Source organism: Pholis gunnellus (genome assembly GCF_910591455.1).
Source record: "Pholis gunnellus genome assembly, chromosome: 4".
NCBI lineage: Eukaryota > Metazoa > Chordata > Actinopteri > Perciformes > Pholidae > Pholis > Pholis gunnellus.
This window is the reverse complement of record NC_136530.1, coordinates 6,257,401-6,282,525: the sequence shown is the minus strand read 5'-3', so window position 1 is coordinate 6,282,525 and position 25,125 is coordinate 6,257,401. Positions and strand designations below refer to the sequence as shown.

General features: G+C 46.2%; 1 protein-coding gene across 2 annotated transcripts; it reads right to left on the bottom strand.

The window, feature by feature from the left end:
* Positions 1 to 64: 64 nt before the first annotated feature.
* On the bottom strand, positions 65 to 24,692 carry LOC306694690 (uncharacterized protein C1orf21 homolog). 2 transcript variants are annotated; one of them, XM_079157629.1, is made up of 4 exons: positions 24,411 to 24,692; positions 11,243 to 11,372; positions 3,403 to 3,488; positions 65 to 517 (listed from the first exon to the last, which is right to left on the bottom strand). In XM_079157629.1, exons 2-4 carry the CDS (start codon positions 11,331 to 11,333, stop codon positions 446 to 448), a joined length of 249 nt encoding a protein of 82 aa, XP_079013755.1. In that variant the 5' UTR covers positions 11,334 to 11,372; positions 24,411 to 24,692; the 3' UTR covers positions 65 to 445. The 2 variants fall into 2 exon arrangements, with proteins under 2 accessions (XP_079013755.1, XP_079013756.1); XM_079157630.1 differs by lacking the exon at positions 65 to 517 and adding an exon at positions 1,682 to 2,067.
* Positions 24,693 to 25,125: the final 433 nt, after the last annotated feature.

Below are 25,125 nucleotides of genomic sequence, written 5' to 3'. Positions count from 1 at the left end.
TCATACTGATTCTAAGTTGTATCTTAATGGACGCTGGACTTAGCGGTTTATTAAAAAGGGTCAGTTCAGCCAAATTACAACACACTACAATGACAACAAATGTATCGGTTTTCCTTGGAACTTCTAAACTCCCGACGAGAGCCGTTCACAGTGAGCTGGCAAAACAATCTCATCACAACGTCTATTAGTACTGTCGCTGCTCTGGCGCTTTCCATTATATTGCATGATCTTCCTCGGCAGATGAAGTGTAACATTGTTTCTTGAAAAGTATGTTAATGTGGAAAATTTCAAAACTAAATAAAGAGGTAAAAGAGAAAATATGAGCTTGTTTTATTATTTGGGTGAACTGACCCTTTATACAGCCGACTTTAATACACAGAACATCTATTTTTTAACAATATCCACCAGACTTGTATTTCAGCATATACAGACTGCTATTGGCCACTTACTTAGACTTGATGTTTGCTGAAGAGACCTCTTTCTGCTGTTTGCCCCTGTACTGCACATTACTCTTCTCCTGAAAAGGCAAACACACACACACACCCCATTAGTCTTCATTATCAGCTGATAAAACAGGCAAAAAACAAACAGTTCATATCAGCAAACAGCCACACCACTGAAAGCATGCGTCACATCAGACCTGCATTATTAAATCATGGCCTCACCCAGCTGGCAGCCATAAGCCATCAGGCACCGATACAAATGTATGTAGGTGTAATAAAAACGGATGAAGGTTGGTCACCTCACGTGAGTTCCCCTCCGTGTCTTTGTGGACGGTTTCCTGCTACAATGATCAACCAAACACACTGTGACCTGCATCTTGTGGTAGAAAACAAACACTGGTCTCTAACCACACGTTGTGGTCGTACTGGAGGTTACCTGGCAGGTTTCAACTTTCAGAGGTTAAGAGGTGCTTCTCCTTGTGGTAGCAGCATGTGACAAGGACGGTTTCTGAGCAGCAGCTATAGAAACTAGTGACAGTGCTTCCATTTTTGTTATCCGAATTTATACACTGAACAGAAATATCAACGCAACACTTTGGGTTTTGCTTCCCATTTTGAACGAGTTGATCAAAAGACTTTTTCTATGCACACTTATTTCTGCACACATTTGTTAGTGAACGCTTGCACCTTTGCCAAGAGAATCCATCCACCTGACAGCGTGGCATATAAAGATGCTAATTAAACAGCATGATTATTACACAGGCGTGCCTCGGGCCACAAAAGGCCACTCTGAATTTTGCAGTTTTATCTTGAATTGAGTGATTAGGATTCAACTAAGGACTAGGGCAGCAGAAATGCATCTTTGGGGTTTTTGCAGTCAGTGTCTGGCATGACCATCATCTGCTTCATGCAGTGCGGCACGTCTCTTTTGCATAGAGTTGATCAGGTTGGTAATTGTGGCTTTCAAGGTTGCTGAATATTAACAAGGAACGCTGTCGTGTATGCTTCATCCCAAACATGCTCACTGGGTGAATATTGCAGGCCATGCAAGAACCTGGATGTTTTCATCTTCCAGAAATTGCGTACAGATCCTTGCAACATGGGGTGGTGCATTATCATGCTGCAACATGAGGTGAATGCTGCGGATTAGTGGCACTGAACCGAGGGCCTCGGGATCAGTATTTCTGTGCTTCAAACAAAAATGCACATCTGTTCGCAGTCAGTACCAAAAACCCTACCGCCACCATGGAGCACACAACGTTGGCATTAGTAAACCGCCCTCCCACACAAAAGACATACACGCCGCCTGCCTGGTCCAGTGAAAGCCGGGATTCATACGGGACGAGAAAACGTCTCCAGACGAAGCTGAGCAGTTGGCCCGTTCAGGTCGGTTTACGACAACGAACGGCAGTCAGGTCAGATCAGCTTCAGTTCACAGTTTGTGCAGAAATTCTTCGGTGGGTGCGAACGCTCAGCTGTCCTGGTGACTGGTCTCAAGACGATCTTGCAGGTGAAGAAGCCGGATGGTGGAGGTCCTCGGGCTGACGTGGTTTCACATGGCCTGCGGTTGCGAGGCCGGTCGGACGTACTTCCAAATTCTCGGAAACGACATTGGAGACGGCTTCTGGTAGGGAAATGAACATTCAATTCACGGGCAACAGCTGTGGCCTTTTGTTGTGACCAGCCCAAGGCACACCTGTGTAATAATCATGCTGTGTAATCAGCATCTTGATAAGTCACACCTGTCAGGTAAAGTGTTCACCCAACATGGATTTAACGGATTTGTGCAAGAAACCTGAGAGAAATACGCGTTTTGTGTGCATAGATCTTTTATTTCAACTCGTGAAAAATGGGAGCAAAAACAAAAGTGTTGCATTTATATTTTTGTTCAGTGTATAAATCCTGATTAAAATACAGAAGCAGTGTCACACGGTCACTAATTTATATAACCGCAGCCCATTTGTTGTATAAAAAAAAGGATTAAAGACGTGAGGTGACGTTCTCATTATCACTGGTGTGTTTTCCTTAAGTCTCCTAATACAACAAACAACACAGCTCGACTTACTCTATTGTAAAGGAAGCACATTTTATGAACTGCGTGAGTTGTTTTAAATGGCTCGTTTACTTGTTTCAAACTGGGAGGTATGGTATGTTGTTTAGTGGGAGAACCAAACCACATTGTCACACAGCCAGGTAACCTCCAGTAAAGCCACAACATGTGGTTGGAAAGTATGTGTTTTCTACCACTTGTCATTACTGTAGGTGTAAGGAATTCACACACACACACACACACACACACCGAGCGTGTGGGGGAACTCATGTGAGTTTACCAACATTCATCTGAGTTGAATCTTTTTTTTGGGATGGGAGCAAAGTGTTTTGTCTTTTTATCATTGTAGTTGCGTTGCTTCTTGTTTCACCACTTGCCAGTGACCTGATTTACTGAAGGAGCAAACAGGATCTCACTTCCCACTTCCACACTTTTCAATCATTTAGTGTGCTGATGAGGGTTGTAAACATGTACAAGCTTTACAATTTGGACGTTGAATGTGCACTGGGGGATCGGATAGTCGGATTTAGCAAGTTATTAGTACAAAAGAGCCCGAACAACATTTCTTTCCACGGTTTAAGACGGCAGGTTCTGCAGGAAGAGTCAAACCAACCAAGCGATCAGCCCCTGCATTCCACACACGCCAGCATGTTGTCTCTACATGCGCGTGAGGCACCTCTTTGTGTGTTTTGTGCACATGTGCAAGAGACAATACGTGTGTGTGTGTGTGTGTAGGCTGCCGGGAGCTGCCTTCGGACACAAACACGAGCCTGTTTGCCCGGGTTGATAAACTGTCAGGTAAAGGTCTGTGTGTGGATGACGGGCTGTCGGTGGATGGGCTGGTGTGTGCGTGTGCGTGTACGTGTGCGTGTGTGTGTGTGTGTATCTGCTTTTGTGTGGGTCTCTCACCAGGTTCTCCTGGTTGCGTGCATTCACCCGGTTTTCCTCCCCTCTCATGTACTTCACCTCCTCCACTCCCTTCATCTTGTATTCATCTGAGGAGAGGGTGGTTGAGAGAGAGAGAGAGAGAGAGAGAGAGAGAGAGAGAGAGAGAGAGAGAGAGAGACGCATGATTAAAAGGAGGGAGAGAGAGGCAGGAGGGAAACAAACAACATGTATTTATCGGACATCCTCCAGAGAAGAAACACTGACCAGATTTCGCTCATTCATCCTGGTGAATATGATCCGAAAGGCTAAAATGATTGAACCGTGTCACATCGGCTTCACCGCATTATTTCAACATTACCAACGACTACACCATTGATTTGAGTTCTAATTTGTTCAAGGTAATCTGATAACTGCAACCGGACACAGTGTTTTAGAAAGTGGACATGACAGCTGAGGTTCAAGTAGGAGGAAACTAGTCATCTCCTTTCCATTTAAGCTGCAGCATCTCTCCTCTGAGGGAAGCAAAAGAAAAAAGAAAAACAGAGCGAGAGGGAATACACGTCCATGTGAAGTAAGAGAGGGGACAGAGGAGACAAAAAACAGGGAACAGATAAGAGGGAGCGAGCTGGAGGGGATTAAAGATCAGTCGAACAGCTTCTAGGCTACATGGACAGCTTAGACAGTTAAGACAAGCTCACGTTAACACTTCCTCAAAACTGCACGGCATCGCCGCCGCGCCCCGCAAATATGCAGCTCAAATCCCCGCCAGAGGTAAAATCAGGCCAATGCCCCCGAATGTACGGAACTTCCTCACTGGAGGTTTCAATACTCGGTTTGAATCCCAGAGAATCAAAAATAGATATACAACAACCAGAAGTTCATCAAATCAAATCTGCCCAGAAGTCCAGGATCTCTGACTGGTTATACTGTTTTAAATCAGGACAAACATTGAGAAAACTGATTGTTGAATAGATTAAAATCATATTTGGCAGCCAGTGTGTAAAGCAGTATTTGTACATTCATCATTACCACGTTCATTTTGAGACATTGTAGTTTGATTTGGAGCGCCTGCTGACCCTCAACATTGGTTATATTTTGAGGTACTGTATTTAGGGTTGTAACCAACCATTTCGATATGCATAATCAATGAATCGCTCTTCAGCTAAAGATACCAAACATTCCCCTGCTCCAGCTTTTCAGTTGGGAGAATTTTCTGCTTCCCTCCGGCTTTATGTGACTGTAAACGGAATATCTTTTGGACTGTTGTTCATAGAGTCGAGCAAACTCTTAAGACGTCATCTTGAGCTTCAGGAAAATGTGATTTGCTATCAAGAGACTAAATAAATAATGAGAAAATGATTTATCAATATTACCATACCAATAACACCTTTCTCAATATCACAGCCTCATTCACCCATCCACTATTGTCCAGTACATACTGTAATTTATACTTTTTAGTTTACTCTGTAATCAGCATTAATAATTGTATAAATATCCTCATCAGTGTATATAATGCATTCTATATAGTAAATAGGGACTGAAGCCTTTTTGTTTGAGCACTAACTGCATTAAGGCACAAAAAATGAGATGGGTAAAGGCAAACACAGTCTCTTATGTTCAGAAACACTTCACTGTAACGTGGCTTTTATAACCAGGAGAAGACAACACTTATGCAATATAATGACATCCCAAATCTAAGATGATTTCAAGCCTCACATCACCATATCGATAGTTTGCCCGGCCCTACGATAAATCTGACAGTGATGTAACATGATATGACATTTGAAACTCGACATACAGCACCTTTACTGAAGACCAAAGCCCACCTAACCTTGAGCGGAGCTATTCAAGCACACTGGCATTTCTGCTGACTACCTGGTTGTTGGACATTTTACTGATAAAGCAGCCGAGACTCTGTTACACACACACACACACACACACACACACACACACACACACACACACACACACACACACACACACACACACACACACACACACACACACACACACACACACACACACACACACACACACACACACACACACACACACCTCTCTCTGCCTTATCTGTCGCACACTTTGTATTTTGCCCTCCCTCTATCAGCTGTTTGTCTGTTTATGCCACTTTGAACCCGGCTGAGGGTTCAACCCTGCCTCTGCTCCGTTGCTCACAATCCACCCACGGCACCTGGATCACCTGTGCGCACAATCGCCTGCGTTTCTACATCCGACACGTGCGTCACTGTGGAGCAAAAACACGGCCTGCGTTTGTCAGATAAACGCTGCCGACGAGAAATAATTTCAAAAGGGAGAGAACGAGAAAGAAGGGGGGGGGGGGGGGGGGCTGTGCAGATTTGAGAGAAAGAGGAGGAGAGATGAGGGGAGGGGGGTGGAGGAAGAACAAACGGTGACTACTTTTCTTCTGTTCTGTTTGTAACAGGAATGTAAACGAGTCGGCTCCTGTCTGAACATGCTGACACACACGCACGCACACAAACGGTTTTATAACACTACACAGGATCACCGAGCTAAGATGTGCTCTGTAAACATGCGGCGCACACGGCGCTGCAGACGGAAACAGAATTAAGGGCCATTTCCTCTGCTCTCGCGCACATTACGGGAGCAAGCCACACAGATTTCAAGCCACATAATCCGCACCTTTACAGTGGATACAGACGAACGGGGTAAAATCAGCTCCGTAAATAAATCTAAATGGACGTTTTCAAGCAAGCGAATTGAGGAAAAAAAAATGTCATTTTATAATTTGGGTGAGCTGCAGCCTGACGGGTGAAACTGCCTGAATGTTACTGGATAGTCACTGAGCTTTAATGTGACGGGTATACGTAGATCAAAGTGACCCAGCTTACGCCAATCAAGACTCATCACATCACAGACTTTGCTTCAGTTCAGATAGGAGCACAAACTGGTCGTGCTGTGTGAGTGTAGACTGTGTCTGTGTGTGTGTGTGTGTGTGTGCGGCAGTCATTATCACAAGAAACGACAAGGGTGTTTCGTCACGCCGATGGCGGGCCGGGCTCGCTTGGGGATGGAGAGGGGAGGGGAGGGAGGGGAGCCGTCAGAGAGGGGAAGATGAAAGGCGAGGACTATTTTTGAGAGGCCGTGATTTTGTGATGTGGACATCTTTCTCATCTCTTGATTAGAGGCCGCGCGCTCTGCGCTGACCTTAAGGTACAAACACTTGCGTGTGCACGAGGACGCGCGCACACACACACAGACACGTGTGTGTGTGTGTGTTTCTATTTCAGACGAGGCCGTGCAAGTGTTGCGTTTTGTATGGGTGTGACTCATTTAAATAGCCGCGTTGGGAGCGCGCGTGTGTGTGTTTCTGTGCGTGTCTTTGTGTCTGCTCTAACAGCTCTAGCTGTCCTGTGGCGATGTCACTCTGTCCTTCCCGCTGTGTGTCCTCCCTCTTAGCCACTCTGGCTCCAGGCCACCAGCGGCCTGGCCATGACATTTACACCTGAACATAAAGTCTTGTCTCTAACACACACACACACACACACACACACAAATCAAACCCATCATACAAGGAGGAATCAATTTAGAAAGAAATATAAAAAATACCGTGCATGATATTCTCAAGAGAAATGAATGCCACAGCTTTTGTTGGCGGGAATTAAAAGAGAAGAGAAGCGCAAACAATATTTGCAAAAGTCTGTTCTGATTTGTAAGCAAATAGGAAAACACTCAAATTAAATTTGCTACACAATTAAATAATCAGATTATATGAGAATCTGACTTCTGGTTCCATCTGTCACAATATTTACCAGCAGAATCCTTTTTCTAGCCATAATATAAAAGAAAGTATACATTGTGTTTCCTGTATGAACAGACTTCAGGCTCCGCGGACATGCAGCAGCACGTTCTCTACTAACGCAGCTGAACTCAGTGAATTGCTGTATTTTGTATGATTTAGTAGACTACTTTTAGATGGATTGGTGTCCTGATGCATCAGGCGGATAGTGTCACATGATGATGCTCTAAAATGCTGAAAGCAATTTGAGAGAACCGAAAATAATTGCCATGTCTGGAATCAGTCAGATCTAATGCCAGAAGAAAGACTGGATTGTGCAAACATTTGGCGGCTTGCTGGAAATTAAAAGGTCTTAAAAATAGGACCGAGACCCATCCTGCAGAAATTTTGATTGCGTTTGTAAACCTCATCAAGCCGCAGACCTATCAGGTGTTCAGGGAACACGAATCACAAATCAAACAAATACACTGAAAAGGGATCAGACACAGTTTCACCTGATAATGTGAACAATTCCTACAAGGCCAGTGCACAGAAGTAGATCTACTTCCTATTCTAGGTTCACCATAAGTCCAATAGAAATATACATGTTTATGCACTGCACACTGTACAGTAGCTGTGTGTACATGCGTGTATGTATTGGTATAAATATCTAGGATTGTTTTCAGTCCTCTCCTTTGACTCAATCTGCTGCATGTTTTGTTCTTAATCTAACTCACAGTATCTGGTGCAATACATCTGACCTTTATTCAACAAGGGTTAACTCACTGGGCACGACTGTTCTTTTCCAGGAACGCCCTGCTCCACAATCACACCTGGAAGTTTCCCAATACAACCACAGTAAACTACTAAGTGGCTCCGCTGGAGCAGCCAAGCAGCCTTTTGTTAAAGGGCGCTTCGGCAGTGACAATGAGGGACGGACACGTGCCGCTCTTTCACCTTTCGCTGCCGCCTTTGAACCGGCGGTCACCAGCGTGCTTCTCCGTTTCTGCGTATACGGCCCTAAAGAGGAATTGTACACAGAAACCGTATTTTGTTGTGCGTTTGTTTTTGTGCCGTCTATAGAGCAAGAGGAGAGGATTCTCTGAAATGTGTCAGCATAAAAAAAACAAAAAACATTCAAGGATGAAGCTGCTCTCTTTGAATGTGTTATGTGATGATATTTCCAAAGGACTGGGCGCTCACTTAGCGGTTTAATGAAGAAAGCGCGCTGTGATTGAAGTGACAGCATTTCTTTGAGGCGCTACTAAAATCAGCTTTGAGAGATCCCGTTAGTATTCCCCTCGAGTACAAACACACCATTGGTTCTGTCGCAGCTGTTTTTGGACTGAATCAGCCAGACACAAACGTTTCAGAGGGACAGTAGCATCGGGAGGACAGAGCCTCGAACCGCTCAGCTGCTCCACCGCCTCAAAAACAACACGAGCTCTTAAAGAAACGGGGCAATCTGCACGCCACCATGCACTACACATGTCACGGTGCCACTTTCGCAATCACATACGAGCGCAGTCCCACATACGCTATCTGCACCGAAATCACTCCTCCTCCTCGACTGTGATTATCGCAGACATCAATAGCATGATGTTGTGGAGGGTGTTGCTGTTTTCCCTTGGCGTCCTTCAGTGTTTGTGTAATGGAGCTCAGCCTTTTCCGGTTATTGTGCGAGAGAGAGAGAGAGAGAGGGGGGGGGCTAGTGGCTGGAGTTTGACAGACCGGGCAGTCAGAATATCTGGGACACACACACACACACACACACACACACACACACACACACACACACACACTTGCGCATGCACACATACACACACACGGACAGACTGACTGGCAGACAATCTGTTGGAGGCGGATCAGTCTGAGTAAGAAGAGGGCTCACCGCCTCACTTAATAGGCCGATATGCAACACGGAAACATACATGAACACAAATAGGTGGACTCATGCTGACGCGTAGTCTACAGGGGGTAGATTTGTGTGTGTGTGTGTGTGTGTGTGTGTGTGTGTGTGTGTGTGTGTGTGTGTGTGTGGAGGCGGCAGGCTGACTGACCAGAACCGACCAACCTTTTCTGCCTCGATCATGAGAAGTACACTGGACGCAGTGAAGCAGTTCTGCCGGGGTTGTAAAGGGCAGCGAGTTTAGGAAAGAATGAGTACACAGTGCGTGACGGTGACTGAAATACTGCAGAGGAAGAGGAGGTAGAATTTAGAAGGGAATAAGAAACAAAGATAAGACTGGATGAAGATGAGATGAAGAAAAAAGGGGCGTGAAGAAAGGGTGTTATTGGGTTTGGGATAATCCACACGAACCAGGTCACTTCTGTTTCCCACCTTCAACACACAAACACAAGCAGACAAGCTCAAGCAGTAGTCTGGCCCAGCCACTGCCACTCTAGAGTTCCCTTTAACCAACTGACAGTGACACTGGGGGATAGGATGGGAGGAAGAGGGAGGAAAGAGGAGAGGTGAAAGGACAAAAGGCTCTGACCCAATGTTGTGCCAGAAGAAGAGAGGAAAAGAGTCAGGGAGAGAAGAAGAAACACTGGGGGATGAAGGCAGGAAGAGAGAGGGAGGGGGAGGGGGGGGAGAGAGGGGCGAGCAGAGACCCAAAATAGAGAGACGGAGAGAGAAAGAGGAAGGGAAGAACGAGGCCTTGAGCGGGGGGGGGAGGGAAGAGGCGATCTGACCGAGACAGAGAAGGTTTAAGAGAGAGAAAAAGAGAAGAGCACCAGCGTCAATGCACGTCACTCTCCCTTCCTCTCTCAAGGAAAAAAAGCGCCTGACTCCAACACATATCTCTCTCCCATCTCTCCCTCCCATCTCCCGCCTCGTTCCGTTTGCTCCTTAAAAGACGAGGAGGGGAAACGAGACTCAAGAGCGGAGAGATCACAGGGGGGGGAAGGATGAGGGGAGATGATAGAAGGGACGAGATAGAAGAGAGTCAAAGAGAGGTCGCCGGGAGAGGGTGAGAGGCTGAGGAGGAGGAGGGAGGAAGGGAGGGAGGGAGAAGGGTCAGAGGGGGATGACGGACAGAGAGGACCTCCTGCAGATCGTCATCTGCCACGTCCATCCGCCCGCGTGTGCAGCCACAGCAGAGTGTTGCTCCTAATTCATAATCGCTGTTAATCTCCCCACCAGCCCATCGTCGCTCTCCCTCTCTCTCTGGCTTTCACTTTCATTTCTGGCCCTCATTGCTCAACAGCCTGCGAGCTATTATTAGAGCAGCCACTGACAATCATATTCGTTACAGATTAATCTGTTGATTATCTCTGTCAATTAATCAATTCTATAAAGTTACGTAATGTTTGGGCAATTTCCCAGAAGTTTGTCGAAAAGTCAAAAATCCTGAAATATTCAGTGTGAAATGATGAAGGAGGAACAAGAGAATGTTTTGCTTGAGATCTGACTAGTATCAAAATGATTGTTGATTAATCGTCTTTCCATCTAATCTATCGAATAACCCAGAAGTTCCCCAACCTTTTGACGTGTGACCCTTGACAGCGAAGCAGTGCCTACTTGTGAGTAAGTGCATGTGTTTCATTGATCGCTGTCGGGATGTAAAAATAGAACAAAAAGTGTTTTTGAAGAAGATTACCAACCCTAGCCGTAAGATAAATCTGAACAGTTGCCATCCTCACATTCATCCCGCGTTCCTTTGGCCTCTCTCTGCCTCTTGCTGGTACAACCAAAGAATCAATTCATCCCTAATGGAAACTCTCATAAGAGTTTACTCCACTCTCACCTCTCCTCTCCTTTTGCTTTCCGTTCCTCTCCGGTTTCCCTCTCCGGTTCCAAAGACTGAAGTATTAAGAGCGTCCACAAACCGAGCACACAGTTAACGCTGCTGACCAACTTCCCCTCTCTTACACAAAACTGTCAACATAGATAACGCCAATAAAACTGCAGTGTTGACAGTTATTGTCTGAAATGGAGAACTGAACACTCTGCGAGAAGACTATGAGCGGTAATGAAGAGAATATAGCGTGAGGGCAGACGAGGCAACGCTGAGCAATTAACTGAGTGAAATGGAGCTGTGAAGCTTTTATTGACATCCCTCTGTGTGTGTGTGTGTGTCTGTGTGTGTGTGTACTGACCGGTGAAGAGGTCTCCGTTGCTGTAGGCCTTGCCGCGTCCCTCCTCATCGTTGGGCACGGCCGACACCTGCTTGGCCGAGGTGCAGCCCATGGCCTCACACTCTGAAGCCTCTCCTCATCTCACTCTCACCTGGACACGGACGGAGACAAACATCCTGAAGTGAACAACACTCACTGCTTTGTTTTTACAATGTACTTCACAGACATCAAAAGCTGTTTGTTCAGCTATGGCGGGCTGTCACTCAACTAGCCTCTTCTTCTTCTTCTTCAAACAACCTGGGCCAATCACTGTAAAACACTTCATACGGTGTTTTCTTCCAGCTTTTGAGATTCGGATCTGCAAATCGACACCTCAGAGCAGGGTGCTTTAAAACGAAGCGCTCATTTATTTACAAAAATACATTAAGCTGCGTTTCTGGCCGTCCCGCAGACCTCGAGCCAGGAAAAGCATTTCATTCCACTTCACAGAAGTGTCTTTTTCACACCTGGTGTTCAGAGACACTAACGTAGGTTGAGTCATAATATAATCGGGGGGGGGGGGGGGAGTAAAGCGAGCATTTACACGAGCATGATGCAGATTATTGCTGCTAAATATAGCCACAGCCATTATCTGTGGAGTGGGTGAACAAACAAGGCAACCTGGTTTGAAGTAGGGCTGCAAACAATTAGCATTTTGATTATATTCATATTAGATTATTATTTTCGCTTCACACAACGCCATTGATGATTTTCTTTTTTGATTCATAAATGAATTGTTGCTAAATTTCAAAGCACGAGGAATCATTCCCATCACAAGACGCCAGAGCAACAAAACAAGCAGAACCGCTTCATCACGCCTGAAAACAGTTGAAAGGGGATTCAATACACAACAAGCAAAAGCCGGAAATTATTTTGTATTTTTATGCGATGAACTACTCCAAGAGGTTATGAATTGATTTCCTTTGCTGCTTGGCGGCAGCAAAATAATAATATTATATCATCACCTTATAAAGTGTATGTGGCGAATGTGTAGGCAGACCGTCGACTATTTCGAACATCCAGCAGACACGGAGCAACATTAGCATTCACTTGGAATGGCGAGTCCAATATTCACTCTCTTTACAGCTCGGTTTTGATCTCCGTCAACTCCTGAGGGAAATATCTGTCTCATTAAGCTGCTAAATACTTCATTATGTTCACCAGCTATAGTCTCTACCTTTGTCTGTCTGCTGTGTGCGGTGGTGCTGGGGAGGTAGTGTAGAGCGGGTTTATAACAGCTTGCTTCTCTTAAAATAGCTGCCTGCTGTGGCTGGAGATGAGGGAGTTGAGAACGAACCAGAGAAAGTTGCACGCCAGAAAAAGCAAAACAATGAGCTAAAAGATGCCAAACTGCTCCTTATAGCGGAGAGGGAATTACAGCACTACAAGAAACACCCTTTTATCCTTTCAAATGACACTTAGTCGTTTGATCCATTGCAGCAATAAACATATTGATCACTGCAGCTTTCACATGACAAGTGAATTACTGAAACTGCTAATAATCTCAATATTATTTCTGTGATAAAAAGTTGAAGCGTCCTTCAACCAAACAGCTCCCTCTGATCATCATGAACTAGGGCTCGACAGTAAGGGTTGTCAGGTTGCCATTAGCAAGCATGTTGGTCAACCAAAACGTCCGCCATGATATGTAGATATTCTCTTTTTGAGACAACGGCGAAGCAAATTGAGTCGCTTGACCGTGCGGTACAAAAGGTCGACTAAAGCGTCAACATCACAAACGAACGTGTAAATTTGATTCAACTGAAAAAGAACCAGACGAACGTGTCGTATAACTGCATATCATAGGACTCAAAAATATACAGGGGAACAAAAGTGGCGACCGTATTTTCCGTTTCGGCAACCCAAGAGCCGATGGCCTGGTTAGCGATGAGCCCTGTGAGCAACTTCATCGCTGTTCAGAAAAGAGGAAAGCAAAGCCCTCCTCCCACCCAGCAGGACAGATGACACGAAGCTGGGGGACGTCACTGTCAGTCAATCACACACACCATCAGACACATTACACTATAGATGGTCGTCATGTCACTCACGCATGCCATATGCTGTCATTGACAGAGCCCGTCTGACTGCTGCCAGTTGCACACACACACACTGACATAGAGGAAGCCAATGATTACCCATCGCTAAAATGAAATCTGCAGCTCCGGTACATCAGTGAGAGGAGGAGAGAGAGAGAGAGCTGAGGGGGCTGGAGAGGCTTCTTTTTTTTTTTTTTGGAGCGGCAGAAAAGACAAAGACAGAAAGAAGGAGGGTTGAGATGAAGGGGGGACATGGGTGAAGGAAAAGATGGAAAAATAGGTGGGAGAGAAAGAGGCCAGAGAGAAAGACGGGCACAGAGCTTCAAAAGGAGCGCCGCCTGCACCTCCTCCCTCCTCAGAGCGTTTGAAGTTGACAGGAGGCCGCCGGTGTTTACTCCCGAATTCAGGCTGCAGCCGACCGACCTCCGTCACTCTGGATACGACACGCAGGTGTGTTAAAGGATGATTCCAGTGCAGCAGAAACATGGGTTTTCTTATCATAGTTTTGCCCACCATTGTTTCCCTCTCAGACTTCACTACCTTCCCAGATGAGTCACATTTTATAGGACACTCAAACTTCTATTTGAACGTGTGGAAATAATTAAATATTCAATCTGTGATGACTTGTCCAAATCTAAAATCCACAGCGTAAGAGTGAAGCAGGTTCTGCCTCATACTCATGATCTATTGCATGCTCTGCCAAAACAGTTTTTTTAGGCCAATACGGCTGTAATACTTGAGATGATTAAAAGTCTGACACCTGATATATCTGTCCATATACATTTTTTCACATAAACACATAAAACATTTTTAGAAGGTTTCCATAAATTCAATACTGAGAATGACATTTTATGTGAAAAGTGTATTTGTCCTTGATTTCTGGTAGACGCTGTTATAAATGACCTCAAATATATATTTGACATTTCAGCAAAGCAAGCTCTTGTTACTTACTTATGTGTTGGTCTCGCTCCAGTTATTTTAGTAAACTAGGCAATCGAGCTCTCATTGTTATCACAAATAGGAAGTAACTGACGAACCGAACAGATAATCGTGACACCAAACCAACTGGCAAAGTGAGGCAGGACGCAGTTTGGGATCGACATCACGGATGGAGAAATAATGAATGAAAGTGAGACTAGTTTGTTTCCTTTTCAAAATGCAACTGCCTTACAACAACACATCTGAAATCAGAGGTACGTGAATGAAAGGAAACCCCTTCAAAGCGCAGTTTAGGATTCAGTTATGTGGGTTAAGAACAAACTACGTTCAATTTAAATCTGATTTTTTTATTTTTAATTGGCAGCACTATGGTGAGTACAGTGTGTGTGTGTGTGTGTGTGTGTGTGTGTGTGTGTGTGTGTGTGTGTGTGTGTGTGTTCAGTAGAAGATGAGGTCATTTGTATGTGAATCTCTGACTCAACCCTCCAGGTAACGGGACATTCATCTCTGGAGCCTGAGCAGAGCTTACACACAAATGTCTCAAAAGGTCCCGCAGGTGAGAGGAGGCTTTAGCTCGGGAGAGCGACTCAAGACCCTCACTCACACGCACACACACACACACACACACTCACACGCAAGCTCTTGGTTGTGTGTGTGGTGTCACCTGAGGCCTGAGCGTGTGTCCTGGTCTAGAGAGCAGCTTATCAGGCTGTTTCCAGGCAGCCTGGGAAACCTCTTACTACGACTACTGCTCTGGCACAACTCAACTATGGCGCACACACACACACACACACACACACACACACACACACACACACACATACAAAAACCCACGCAGACATGCGCAGCTGGGAGGTCTTAGTGCAGTCTGGGGCACGTAGTCGCAAAGAGACACTGGCGACAAAGTTTCAATAACAATCTCATCCGGCGTAATCCGTCCCTTGACGGAGTCAAGAATGAGGATTCTGCACTGAGGAGGACGAGGTGTGTACCAAGAAGCTCTGCCGCGGGGTTGCTTGTTATCTGTCAGAGGATCACAGCACAGTGACGCAAAAGCCAAAGAGGGCTACAGAGACAGAAAAATAAGACGGGGGGGGGAGGGGGGAGGAGGCACAAGCAGCCCCTGAAAGAGAGGAGACTTTCTCTCAACTCCGGGCAATTAGTGTAGAACTGAAGTGAATATTAGATTAGCAAAGCACAGAGACTCCCTTCTGAAACCACTGAAGGAAGCACACCGAGAAATATGAGCATCCTTGATAGATTTTCAAGTTTCAAAGGGGGTCTCCAGTGAGTGGGCAGCATCTGTTTGAAGGGCTTTGATTTGTGTGTATTGAAACATCAAATTGTGAGTAGGAGCAGGTCTAAAAATAGACCCAGCAGTCCCGGAGCCATTGTTGTGTGCAGGGATAATGCTAGGCTGTGTGAATCTGTAAACCAAGCTGCTATTACTTGGGTTATAAACATGAGCTACAGCTAGTAGGGCGACTATTACAAAGCCAAATACAGCTATAAATAAATAGCTGTGGCCTGTAATAAGGCCGATGACAGAGGGACGCTTCAACGACACACAAATCACTCATGGGTTGAAAATCAAGGGAGACACTCGGGAACAGCTTCCTTTGTTACTGATTTTTACACTCTTAAAATGTCCATTGAGAATTTTTTGGGATGAAAGACGCTATATAGTCACTCAAAATAAAGAAATGTCAAGACCACCCAATCATTGTTCTGATTTTGTTGTGTCAAATACACATTTCTTGTCCGAAAGCAATTATTCCCCATCCTCGAGGGTGACAGAGGAGGAACTGAGAAGGAAAAGTGTACTTTCGCTCCACAAACTTGTGTTTATCTTTCCGACTTTTGTCGGATTTGGCTTGTCGTATTATCAAATAGAGTCTGGTTCATCAATCCTCTGTGAAAATTCTTCAAATGAAACAGTCAAGAGAGAGGAAAATTACTTTTTGATTGAACTCTTCACAATATGCTCCAAAAATAGACACAAGGCCAGGAACCACCGCAATTAAAGGAAAACCAGAGGTTTCGGAATACAGGGCTCTTTTGCATCTCTTACAACGAGATCAATGAGTCCACTTTGAGCATTGGAGGAGTCGGTACTGAGCTCTTCCCAGTGAGCCGCTCACTGCCACATGCGAGACCACAGCGGGGCGTTGCACAGTGTTGATTTAACCCACAGGACGGCTGAGCTGTGCTGCTCTCAGGCTCGCCTACTCCTGTAGACGCTGAAGTGTGTCAATGGGACAAGCTTAGTCTGGTGAGTCAGCTAAGACCCTCACACTAACCAACTATCTCTCGCTCCTGCTGTCACACACACACACGCACACACACACACACACACACGCTGAGCCAACATGATCTGATAAACATCACATCGTCTGAAGGGGATAAGAGTTCTTAATACCAACTGGCACACAACCACCTCAGGATCCACGCAAACCCGCTCCAGATGCTTAACATTCATCACGGGCCGTATACTCGCCAAAGCAAAGCAGTAGCCTAATTTAGAGATATAAATAATGCCATGATGTCAGCTGGCAGAGCATCACTTCTGGCTAAACTTACAGATTTGGCCGAGAGCCTCCCGTCAGTGTTTCACCCTGCTCGCAGTCTTAAAATGAGTCTCAACAATAACGTAAGCCTCTGCGACACAAAAGGGCTCCTACTCTGTTGAAGGCATGTTAAGGCCAAAAGGGTTAAACACGTGGCAAATGCCCAAGCCCTTAAAAGTGAGTATGATTTGGCAAACGCACAGGCTTGCCCATGCCTGCATACCGTGAGGTGGGTGTTGACCTATTCACAGTCGTGTGAATAAGCCTTCTCTACAAGTCAGTTTGTCAAAGGGGGAACTCAAAAGGACTGTGTGTGTGTGTGTGTGTGTGTGTGTGTGTGTGTGTGTGTGTGTGTGTGTGTGTGTGTGTGTGTGTGTGTGTGTGTGTGTGTGTGTGTGTGTGTGTGTGTGTGTGTGTGTGTGTGTGTGTGTGTGGGGGGTGGGGGGGCGTATACACGCTTGCATAAACACAAACCGTGCACACAGGCTGAGCAGTGTGCAGCGCCGAAGGTTTCTCAAACACAGGGTTGTGCCAGAGGCAGAGCGCGCGACCACAGAGCCTGAAAAACTGGCTGGCCGAAAAAAGCGAAAGAGAAAAAAAGTACCAGATGAATGTAACGGGTTACTTATTTATTTATTTTAATGGATCTGATTGCCTTGTGGGTTCATCAGCTCCCCACAAGTCTACGGTAAGCAGGAGTAGGCTGGCTGGGATTCAGCTTCCTGGTAAGACGGGAGATTTGAAAAGCATGGGAGGGGAAGCGGCGGTCGAAGCCACAGGGGCGAGTATCCACCTGTGACGGGGGCAGAGATTCATCGGCACCGCTCCGCGTTCAGCTGGTCAGTGCGTTGCAATGCGGTGGTGGGTAGTGGAGCAGCGCGTTTCCTCCAGCGAAATGTTGGTCAGCGTGTCTCGACGCCTCTGGTCCTCTTCCCTGTGCGGTTAATGTTTTATCTCGTAAACATGTCTGATGCTTTTATGGTGCGAGTGGGTGTGAGCCGTGCTTTCTTAGAGGAGAGGTGGCCAACCTTTGGAATGAAACACTGCAGAAATACTATCACACACACACACCGCCATGTCGATAATACAGAAGTAGACGCCACTTTACCTTTAATATCACGTTACAATATCAATATTGCCATATGAAGTTCCTGTCTGGATGATAACAGTCTGTGTCGAGTGTTTCTATTGATGTTTAGTTGTTTTTCTGCTTATATCTTATACATCATCTAAAATGTGTGGTTTGGAATAATGGCAACATGGGAGTGGACAATATGGATAGAAACCTCTGCCACAGTCTATGTTATCTTATGTCATGTAGTACTTTTTTTTTAAATTAGTAACTACAAGGAACTTTAAACAGCCTAATATTAATGTTGATGCCTCGACATGAACTATATTGATCATCAGCGAGAATATTGGCAATCTCTATATAGTTATTCCTAATGCCTGTCATCGGGTCAGATTCCTCGAGAAACCAGACAAAATTATTTACGGCATGCAGGTTTACCAGAAGCTCAGACTCCAGCGGGGCCTCCGGCAGCGACCGGAACCAGATCCGGGTCCGGGTCCGCTGACGCCTTCGACCTGCAGTCGGAAGCTCCCAGAGGGGAGGTGGTGAGCTCCGCGCCTGGCGGCGGCAGCGGCTCCTCCTCCAGCCAGGAGCAGAGCTTTGCCTCGCTTCTCAGCCGGTCCCCGCATGGGAGCCAAAAACAACACCATACTGCAGGAAAACCAGGCCGTATAGCTGGGCCCGCTGGAGCGAAGGGAGGCACGGGAGAACCAGAACCAGGACAGATCCTGCTCTAGTAAAATGAGAGGTTTTCTAAAAAAGGGACACTGGTGCTCGGAAACACTACAGATTTAATAGTAGTAATAATAGTATTATTACTATCATTATTTGAATGTTTACACTTATTAACCTCATTGTTTACTTTTCCTGAATCTATGACCACTAACAAATGTATATCATCTCAATGTGTATGTCGGCCAGCCTTAAATAACCTACAGATTCAAACACAAAGTTGGCTCTAAAAGAAGAAAAAAACCCTAAATGACGTACACGAAGGTGCTCCACGCCGTGTGCTGCAGTGTGTCTTTACCTCTCTCTGTGACAGAGCAGAGTCTCAGTACAACTCCTGGGCCAACGCGCCATAATATTTACTCTAGCCAGGCAGCAAATGCTGCACCTCTCCTCTTGTCCCAGTTTAAGCACTCCATCAGTCTGACAAGCCTGGGAAGCCGTGCCAACACACACACACACACACACACACACACACACACACACACACACACACACACACACACACACACACACACACACACACACACACACACACACGCTGGTGGTGGACAGTAAAGGCTTCTCTCGAGTGGTGCTGCTGCTTTAAGTGTACATTTCTCTCACTGTCTGCTATTGTGTGACCAGCGTCTCTTTCCTCTTTCTTACTGTCGTAATGAGCGTGATAAGTGGTCAAAGAGGGAAGGATGGGTGTAAACACAGAGTGTGGGGGGGGGGGGGGGGGGGGGGGGTAGATACAGGAGCGCCTCTGTTCTGTTGGGTGAAACCGTAGCCTGGCCGCGTGACTGACAATGAGAGACACATTGCACATAGCTGAGACATGTGCTGGTAAAGAAATAAGAGCAGGCAAGTTGTTACATACGTTCACAATTGGCAAGAAGCCGGTGTTTTTACTCCAGGCCCATAAAAAACTAGTTGAGCTGAAACTGAGAGGTCTGCATTGGCTCTTACCATTTTTATTTGAGCTTATGTAGAGAGAGACGGACAGACAGAGTGAGAGGGAGAAGCTGAAGATGGTCCAGGTAGAACCACACCATACAAAAACCGATTGTTTCACCTTATACAGGCCAGGCTAGAGGATGAAAATGTCTCCTCTGAAGCCTGTTACTGGCTGCCGTTTTGTACTACTTGCTTCTCAAGAGCGAGACGGATTCCCCCGAAAGAGCAGAAATCAAGTAGCCGCGCCAGTTTTATTCCCTCCGACGCCGCTCTGTTCTGCTGCACCCAGTTGGGACTGAGGTAAAAGCAGGTCAGAGCCTGAGGTGGGGGGGTGGTGGTGGTGGTGGGTGAAGAGCGGGATCAAAAGGGCGGAGAGAAGCAACTGACGAAATGCTTCAGCGATATCGTGGCTTCCTGCTGCGCCGCATTGAGACACAACCAAGTCAGGAAGAGAATAAAGCAGTAGCATCAGGTGGGTCATTAAAGCCCGGCTTTCAAGTCCAAGTTTGGCTTCTCTGAAAACGCACTTAGCAAAGTTCTTTGCCTAACCTTTGATTTGAGATCTTGTTCTATTCTTAAGATGTTATTTAATGTATTTCTGCACTTCACAGTTAGTCCGGTCTGTAGAAAGAGCACATATTTCTGTCCTGGCTGCAGTTCCTCCAAAGTAAAAAGGATTGCTGCTAATTGTAGATCTGTAAAAGGGTGTTGTGTTTGTTATTGTCATTGCTGTTTTTTTTTTAAAAATGTATTCAAGTTTAGTGCGAGAGAGAAAGTGCCTTTTCATCACATTTACCAACCGACCGCTGCACGCGGCTGATAGAGCCGACACACAAGGTCAAACATGCTTATGTTTTCTCATCCAAATCCATCTGAAATCGCTAACAACCCGACCCGCCGCCGGCAACATAAAAAGAACACCGGCATCAATATTAATTAGAAATCACAGCTGAGGAAAATAAATATCAATCTAGCCTAATTGGCGGGCGTGCAGCAGGATACTTGGCGAAGCCATCTCGGATGTCAGTCTGTGTGTGTGTGTGTGTGAATGAAACACACAGAGATGTTTTCCCTCCACCATCGCGCTGCAGACGAGCCCGTGTTTCACGGCTCACCGTGGCTGGTGTGATGCAGCAACAATGCTGTTCTTTCACATGCAAACCAGTGCTTTTCCTCGGCTATCATCCTGCACTGTGACACACACACACACACACACACACACAGCCGGCAAACCTTTCATTCAAAAGACTATTCAACAGAGACTAATGACACCTAACATGAGGTTGTTATGATTCACAATCCGCCGACAGCAGCTGTACTGGGTGATGTGCCTGAAATATGTACGTCGTACGGAAAAATCAGAAAAACAGGGTTTAGGCGAGGTAGCACACAACTGTTATGCATTAAATACGACCAAACACTTCGTATAACTAACTCTGCTGGCTTTTAATTACAGCTTGCTCGGAATCTGTTCTTTGCCACAACAGAAATGTATCAATTAGTCGATAGACAGACAATTAATCAGCAACTATTAATCTTTTTGGTAATTTTTCAAGCGATAAATGCCAAACATTTGCTAGTTCCAGACTCAAATGTGTTGTTTTTCTGTCATTAATGATAGGAAAGTGAGGAAATTTGCCGATTAATTGGTTAATCAACGGGCTGGGAATGATTCTGTAACTGCTGTGTTAAGTTTTTAAGATCAACCATCAATCAAAAAATGCCAAACATTCACTGTTTCCAGCTGCTGAAATGTGACGAGTTTCTCTTTATATCACTGAAACTGAAAATCTATTTATGGGGGTTTTGGTCGTACAAAGCAAGACATTTAAGATAATATGGCAATTGGCCTTTATTTACTATTGTCTGCAGTTTTATACGAACAAAACATTCAATCATGACATCAATCAGTGGATTCATTTCTTATAACAAGGTGCTTCAGTAAGGAAACAATACTGAAGTGTTGCCCTGCCCTCAACAGTACTGCTGGTTGTATAAAATCAGCACTGATCACTGTCATCGCTATTACGCCAGCTTAAATCAATGTTGACGCATCAAGCTAAATCAAAACTGCACATTGTTCCTGCAAAGGCACGTCGAGTTTTATAAGTAAAAGACTCATCCCCTGTAGAAAAGTAACCAGAAGTAATGTTTGTGCACAAATCAGAAGAATAAAATAGTTTAACAGTAAACCCACCGCTACGCAATACTAAACCCAAGAAAGCAGGATGTTTGTTGTCATTTATCACTTGTCTTCAGATCATCTATTTGGGCTTTTATTGAAGGCTGAACGCTCCATTTCTGTTCTCACATCAGACCAACAGTGGAGTCGTCATTAACGAGGAGAAGGCCTGCAGAGATGCCATCAGAAACCATTTTTATCTACGGAGGAGATGGGAAACAGATGCATTCTGTCTGATGGGAAAAACGCTGTGCAGGGATTCACACAGCTCTTCAGAGCGAACACAAGAGTGAGAATAAGAGATAAGAAACGAAAGAAGAAGAAAGAAAAAAACTGGCAAGCTAAAATCAGTACTGTCTCCATGTCCCATCCCAACTGGACTCTGAGTACAAACTGCACCGTAAACACAATCGGGGGGGGGACACGACACAGAGAGATGCTGCTTCATCACAGGGACACAACGCAAAGCATGCACGCAGGCTGCACAGCACAACCCCTGCTGACTCAAAAGGCGAGCAATCACAAAGCAGACCAATGGCAGAAATAGTCCACATCCACCGATCTGCACGCCGACTGCAATGCAGACACAGGTACAACCACTCAAAACACAAATAACCAAGTGGATGATAGCGACACAAGTCCAGTTTTTTTGTTTTTTTTTAGGAGTGTTCACGCCGCAGCATTTTGCTGCTCGAGCTTTGACTATAGACAAAACCGATGGACCAGCGGGGGCCTCTCAGTCAAACTGGCAGACTCGCAGAGAAGCCAGAGGGATCGTGTTGCGCTGGCCTTGTGCTTTTTCCTGCACCGCAATACGGACTACCTCGACCCACCTGACAAGCACCGAGCGCTGCCGGTCAGAGAGCACGACGCACGCAAGAGCAAAAAACACACAAAACTGTGGACGCGAGAGAGAGAGAGAGACGGCCATGGGAACTCCCTCCCACGCCCACAGACACTCAGACATCCCGGTAACCATGGAAACCCTCCACCTCCTCACACGGTGACATCACAGGTGTTGAATCATGACCCGTAGAGGGGCCAAAGCAATCACCTGACCTGCTGTTAATCAACTCAAGGTGGGGGGGGGGGGGGGGGCACAGGTGGACCTGGCCGGACCGGGGGAAGATGATGGTGAGGATGATTGAGGGGACGAGGATGATGGTGGGGGGGGGGGGGGGGGGGGCTAAGAATAGAGCCTCATGCCTCGGAGAAAGAGAGGAAGGGAGAGGAGTGATGAGGAGTGTGTTTCTCTTTGGCTAGCCACCGGAAACCATAAGCCATATGTGAGCAACGACTCATGAGCGCGCGCGCACACACACACACACCACGCTCTGTGATGAGCAAGTGAGGGGGGCAGATGGATGAAGACAGAAAGATAAATCAAGTCGGCAGAGGGGTGGGGTGGGGTAGGGGGCTTGCAACATCCACTCACAGGATTGCTTACCCATATAACCCCGATGTAAGCCGCTGGTGACAGGATGCTATACGCTCTGTATCGCTGGCCACACCAACCTACTTTCACACCAGGGTGCTGCACAAACACCGAATGGGTGTAATGGTCAGGCGTTGATCACACGGGTGAAATGTACAGCGGCGAGCGGGCCATATGGCACATTTAAACGGCTGCACTTATCGAGGCCCCTGTGGTGATGCAGCGGGTATGATGGTGTCTGAGGAAGCGGGGAGGGACACTGGGTTTTAGTTAATGAGCTGCAAACGAGTCTGCGTATGAAATCTAATTCTGGCTGCTGTGACTTTCCTATTATTATCCAGCAGCTCCTGTGTCTTCCCCTCTGAGGCAGACACATTGCAACAGCAGCAATGAGCAACAACCTTTAGTACTTTAAAAAACTAAAATGACCCTACTGGTCATGTGTGGTGGTCCACAGGAGGCAATAGGTTTCCTATCATCTCTTAGCTGTGGGGCGTCCTGGTTGTGCAGCAGCAGCAGCAGCAGACCCCCTCCTGGCCCGGCCACAGAGCTCTGTCCCGGGGCTTTGAGCTGCTGCAGCTCCGCTCAACAGCTGTGTCCAGCTGCGCTACATGGGAGACACTGGGCGCTTTGTTCCCCACAGGGGGGAGGCAGAGTTTTGGGGCAGTGGGAGTGCAAACGAGTCTACGTGTGTGTACACACATACAGTTTCATTTCCACACACAAAAAAGAAAGGTTAACGGCCTGTAGCCTCGGTCAGCCCAGGTCCCCCCCCCCCCCCCCCCCCCCCGCACCAGACCGGCCTTACAGCGGCAGCAGGCGAGGAGGGGGTGGCACAGCAGACCAGGATGTGTGGAAAATTTCAAATGTGCCCGAGCCAACGCTGTCCGAGCCGAGCGAGTGCATTCACACACACACACACACTACCCCCCCCACCCAAGAAATGTACACATATCACTTGAATGCCCTCTTGTTGCTTTGAAATCGATCGTGAAATGACGATATAAAGCTGCAGTTAGCCCTGCAAAGCGAGCACCGCCAGCAACAAAACATCGACAGATGCGAGAAAAGCCCCCAGTGTGCAGCAGGAAGGAAAGCGCCGGGTATTCACGGTGCACTCAGGAAACAACAACAAAAGAGAGGAGTAAAGAGAAGAAAAAGAAGCCACGAGCGGGCGCGTGGTTTTTCCACGGCGGGATACGCGACACCTCCGGGAGATAGATTAACAAGTAAATTCGCGCTAGTACTTACTCAGATGAACCGGATCGCCTCGGTCCACTGGAGGATCGCCGGGTCGGTCTTCCGGCTGCGAGTCGGGCGGGATCTGCGCTATGGAGAGCGGAGAGCTCAGAGCCTCGAGGACTGAACGTAAACTGTGGCTTGCGTCATTTCACCAGGATGCCACTATTGCGCGCAGCAATGCAGCCATCTTGCCGAGGAGTGCCCCACCAAACTCACCAATCACTGCTGGACCCCGAGCTGCCGTCTTATTCTGAGTGATCCACCACGAGCTCTTAGTATTTACCTTGTATGATGCTGTGGAACATCTGAAGGAAATACAGTCACAGAAATTCTACTGGATTTTTTTTTTTTTTCCATAAAGATACTCAATGTTTGGTGTCACTTTATTCTAGTTGGTGTGAAATGCATTTACTCAAGTACAATACTTTGAGTTATTTATGCTTAACTTAAGTATTTCAATGTTGTGCAATTGTTATCAATTTAGTGAAGAAGTAGCTCCACCTCGACCTGTAATGTGACATTACAATGTAGATTGCATGTTTGTGAAGAACTAATATCACTAATATAATATACAATAATATTCTCTTAAAGGGGCCGTTGTACCTAAAGTACATTTTGCAGGTAATACTTTTGTACCTTTAATTCATGTAATTTGAATTCAAGAACTATGAATATTTGTTTACCTTATTAAAAGATATGAGCACTTCTTCCACCATTGCTTTGT

What these genes read in the sequence shown, in the direction of transcription:
- LOC306694690 (XM_079157629.1), bottom strand. Translation starts at nt 11,333, where the DNA reads ATGGGCTGCACCTCGGCCAAGCAGGTGTCGGCCGTGCCCAACGATGAG. An exon ending in CAACGGAGACCTCTTCACCG is followed by an intron (nt 3,489 to 11,242) that starts GTCAGTACACAC and finishes CCCTCTCCTCAG; the next exon opens with ATGAATACAAGATGAAGGGA. An exon ending in CACGCAACCAGGAGAACCTG is followed by an intron (nt 518 to 3,402) that starts GTGAGAGACCCA and finishes TTGCCTTTTCAG; the next exon opens with GAGAAGAGTAATGTGCAGTA.